The sequence below is a fragment of the Dinoponera quadriceps genome, unplaced genomic scaffold (assembly GCF_001313825.1).
Source record: "Dinoponera quadriceps isolate SergipeBrazil2010 unplaced genomic scaffold, ASM131382v1 scaffold1308, whole genome shotgun sequence".
NCBI classification, from domain to species: domain Eukaryota; kingdom Metazoa; phylum Arthropoda; class Insecta; order Hymenoptera; family Formicidae; genus Dinoponera; species Dinoponera quadriceps.
Window position 1 is genome coordinate 2443165 of NW_014555613.1, and position 4736 is coordinate 2447900.

The following is a 4736-nucleotide window of genomic DNA, read 5'->3' on the forward strand; positions in this document are numbered from 1 at the left end:
TCAAGTCCTTCGCGACATTGGCTTATTATCCGCGATAATTTCAATCGAATCCCGGTGCGAACATCCGCGAGAAGCGCCAAACAAACAAACCGAATCGCTCGACTCGGCGTATTCACACGAGAGTAAATCTCGATCAATTCTCTTCTACCGCTACCGTATCTCTCTCCCTCTCACGCAACAGTCTCTCTATCCACATCCACCCTTCCGTCCCGCAGCATTCTCCTTCCCCAGGACCTTTCCGTACGTTCCACCCTAGGTCGGCTCTCGCTGACCATGCTCTTTCTCACGAGCTGCCCTAGCCGCGGCCTCGAGCTTCCGGTCTGGAATTTCCGGCTTAACCTAAGAGCTAATAGCACAGCCAGAACCGCGCTATACTTTTATCTACCGGCGCTAAACTTACCATCCCGGTGTGTTTTCCCCGACTTCATGACAGATAGCTGGTTGGCCCCGCACACGGATGAGATTACCGTCTATCCCTCGATCGAACGCTTCTCACCGTCGCTTAAGCACTCTTTGCGAGCTGTCGGGACGTCTATTTGCACCGCCGCCGCCGCTTTGATTGTATTCAATACCTTGAGAAGTTCGGATCGTTATCCTACCGTGTGATACACTAGCGGTGGGCGTAAGAACTCACTGGGTACGCCAGTGCCAATTACGGAAATAACGGAAATACGTGCCATTGCGCACGGAAAAAGAAATACTAGATTCGAGTAAATAATTATTCCAATATTCTTAGTAAATAAACATTATACCTGGATCAAGTAAATATTATCCGATCCAAGTAAAACATATTTCCCAAGTAAATTATTCAAATAAAATATATATTTACCTGGTCTGAGTAAAATAAACTTAATCCGAATAAAAATGTGCTGAGGAGTGTCGGAGTAATGATTCACTTGAATCTTTTTCTCTTGTGCGTAAATAAATAACTACGTGGGATTAAATTTCTGCGATCTAAAGCGGCGCGTCGCATCAATAATCATCCGTAACCGTCTACCGTCTGGAAGATTAATTCGGGCATTTCCACGGTATTGTTGGAAAATGCGATTTTCCCGGAAAGGCGGCTGAATATAACCGATGTGTACTTGCGATCTGTTCGATCGGGCTATCAATGAAACAGATATCCGGTCGCTGCTTAAGACGAATTATTCGACGACGCCTCGAGCGTCTCAATCTGTTTAAGGCATTAATAGATAACGCGACACCGAAGGCTACTTACAGTTGTAAGGGATAAAGTCGTCCAAGAGGGAGATCTACGCGAGGGAGGGAAATGGCCGGAGTTACCGACGTGACGGAAAGAGATGCGCCCGTCTCGTGTACTCGCCGCCCCGTAGTCTGAGAGACGGATTGAATATTCCAATGCACGGGGGCGATCAATAAATAGACGCGATTCCTAGAGAGCTATCCCGCGGGGGCGGCCCCCGCTATCCATTACCGATCCCTATTCAGAGCGAGGACGATGACGATTCCTCGAATGACGAGCCAAATGCACGCTCCCCGTACGTATAGCCCCGTCTATTAGTATTCAGGCGACGACGTGACGCGCCGCGGTAATGACGGGCATGTAAGGCGGTGCGGAGGAATAGCTCGACGCGTGTTAACAATATTCGGGAGGACCGTGGTGTGTGTATATATGCGCGCCCGCGATTATTATCTCGGAATGGATTATCTCGGTGTACAACAAGCGGGCCCGAGAAGCGGTGGAATCGTAAATCGAAAATGGGCCCGGTTCCGTCGCGCTACTCGATGTGTCTCTAATGTATTCGTTCGTCTAAAAGAAGTCATGTCACAATGAAAGGGCCGAAGTTAGAAGACGTTTAAATAATGACGGTCTACCACCGAGGATGTCGGACTACCGGTACCAACTAAAATTGGCATAGAAGAGTCCTATATTTATCCACATGAAAGATAGGGAAATGTCTGAAAATTCTTGAATCGAATGGATTCTTCCGGAATGTTAAATCGAAAGTTTAAACCGACCTAGTAAGTCGCGGCAGTCTACTGACTTATTTAGAATCTTAAAAGCGAAAGAAAAGGTCAGCCGAAGTTCCAAATATTCGAACATTCGACAGTTTGAATTGTCGCGCTTCAAAATTTCATTACTCGAATAGGATGTGTCGAGGATTCAGAAATTCGAAGCTTCGAAGAACAGAAATTCGAACTTAAGCCCTAATTTCTATCGGTCGAATTAACGATTCCCGGCTCACGTGGCAGTGGAATTTTTACAAAACGCGAGTCCCCCTCGCGGGGGAACGAGACGCGATTCTGTCGCGTGGATGCAAATTAAAGTTACAAAATGCGGGTCCGGGGACACAGCGAGCACCTGACTGTCAAAAAGTTTTCTGATCGAATTGTTATCGCCCGGATTGCATCGTATTTCGTACTTTTTAAAGAACGTTGATTGCCGGACGACCCGGATTCCTTTTCTTGAGTGACCGAACCTTTCAGAGTGGATTGGCTCGACGCAGGGGCGTGGGACGACATCTCGAGATTTCTTTCGTCCGACGGCGGAGTCTCGGTGAACTTGCCGGCGGTCGAAGCTCTGCCTCGCCGCTTCGACACGAAATGATCGAGAAGATTCAGATATTCGGTCTCCAACTTGGTCGACACCGACGACGCGTACGTGCCGGTGTCCACCTCAAAGCCGTCCAAGAGGTCGTCGTCGTCCGCCATACTAACGCGCGAATCCGGTGTGTTTAATTGGATATAATTCAGCACCACCTCGCCCGGCGGATAATTCGCGCCGTATCGCCTCCGCAGGCTCTCCTCGAAGCTCTTGTAGCGATAACAATTGTAGTTGCAGGTGATATCCACTACCGGCAGCTCGATCTGCGTCGCCACGTAGGACGACGAGTGTTGCACCAGCGGTGCCGTTTTTCTACCGAGCCGCTCGTATCGGCACGTATCGTCGGACGTGACACGTGGCGGCACAGCGGGTGACGAGAGGATCGTTCTCAGCGGGCACACCAGCATCCTGGATTCCGAATTGGAATTTAACAGGCCCGGCAACTTGGGGTAGTGCTGGACTAGGTTGCGCTCGCTGCTCCGGATGTTGCCCGCACTCTCCGTCAAGTGACGCCGAAGAAGTGTCTCGAGTAACTTCCGAGGACGCACCTGCAAATCAATAATAATAATAATAATGTTTCATTGGTCAATACATATGCCTAGCTAACGGACAATTCTAGAACTATATTTCGAAATATACATAAGAATGATATACGACTAATTGGCATAACATCAGCTTTGGAGCTGCTATTACAGTCTACATTGAAGAAAAGAGTTTGATAACAATTACCAAATATTTAGTGTAATCATCATCATCATCATCACCATCGTACGGTTGCATGATACGTGTAACTAAATTATTTGGTAGCTATTCCACTAAATGTTTGGTAATTATTACCCAAATTCTTTCACAAGTGTAGCCAATCTCTTGCCCCCTATGTTTAAAATGAAAAAATGATCAGAAAAACAGATAAAATTCAAGATTCACATTGAAATAAAACCTTACAAATATTCTGAGATACGTACCTCGAATTTGGAAATTCGTCAAGATTATAATATTTTAATTCGACGTTCTACTCGCGTTGTAACAGTGCGCATTAAAATGGCGCGTGTATATTCGTGTGTGTATATATGAATCTATTTGTTTTCGTTCGAAATTATTTGGACGTTTATCAGACTCGTTAGAGTACTCATTACAGCAGCGGACATTCGACTCCGTCGCCTACAGATATTGACTCGCGTCACTCGGCGAATCTCCGCGACCTCGCGCTTTGCCGTTCGTATTCGTTTAATCGTCCGTGCTCTGATTACGCGTGCAACAACCGGGATAAATGCGGACTGGATAAATGATACGAGTTCTCCTCTGTGTACGAACCCGAGACGGGACAAAGAGAATTTTCCGTTGCCCCCTCCGCGGGCACGCGCGTGGGAGCGTTTTAGCTTCGATATTACAAAAGATAGGATAAAAATGATTAATGGACGTGACAGTTTTTTTCAATTAGTTTCCTGCTTTTTAACGCATTGTGTCCTCTTACACGCACGCGGGTTTGTTTTCCTCTCCCCCCCCCCCCCCCCCCCCCCNTCGGTCGGCATTTAACCTACATACCCGCGGCGCAATAAATCATTACTGCCCTCAGACGAAAACAATTCGTAGGTGCAATTTACGATCAATTAATCTTGATCACGTACGACAAGCATCTGCAGTTGTATGAGCAGCGGTAACATCAGGATCAAGCACAAAATTATGGCGGTGGTGCTTTCCATAATTGTAGCTAGCGCGGGATCTCGTTACTCATAAGGAACGGCGAAGGGACCGCGTTATCCGAGCATTTTAAATCGCGTAACTGGCACGTGCGCGGCATGATAGTCGCGATGTCAATTTTGATTGTTACGGCGCGAATCATGATTGGAGAGCGGCGGCATGTCGAACTTTTGACGCACCACGAAGTGCGACAGACCTCGGCACGCCGTGACGTGAGCGGCGAATAACTATCAATTGTTCATAAAAATCATCGCTCGCCGAGCCGAGATACGTCGACTGTTCGGAGCGGTGTTGATCGCCATGAAAAAACGAAACATAGGAAAAAAAACCAGAAAAACCAGGAGAGAGAGAGGAAAACTCGCGAATTCGCCTAGAGTCCTTTGAATACAGAAAGCTGCGTTCCGATATTCGCTGCCGGTACTGGAAATCTGTAATATACGTAATACAAACCGCGGATTTTTAGTACTGG

The 4736-nt window shown here is 47.2% G+C and overlaps 1 protein-coding gene across 1 annotated transcript; it reads right to left on the bottom strand.

Annotated features, from left to right (window-relative positions):
- Positions 1-1806: 1806 nt before the first annotated feature.
- Positions 1807-4269, bottom strand: LOC106744806. Its single transcript, XM_014619844.1, has 3 exons — positions 4195-4269; positions 2385-3114; positions 1807-1865 (listed from the first exon to the last, which is right to left on the bottom strand). Exons 1-3 carry the CDS (start codon positions 4267-4269, stop codon positions 1807-1809), a joined length of 864 nt encoding a protein of 287 aa, XP_014475330.1.
- Positions 4270-4736: the final 467 nt, after the last annotated feature.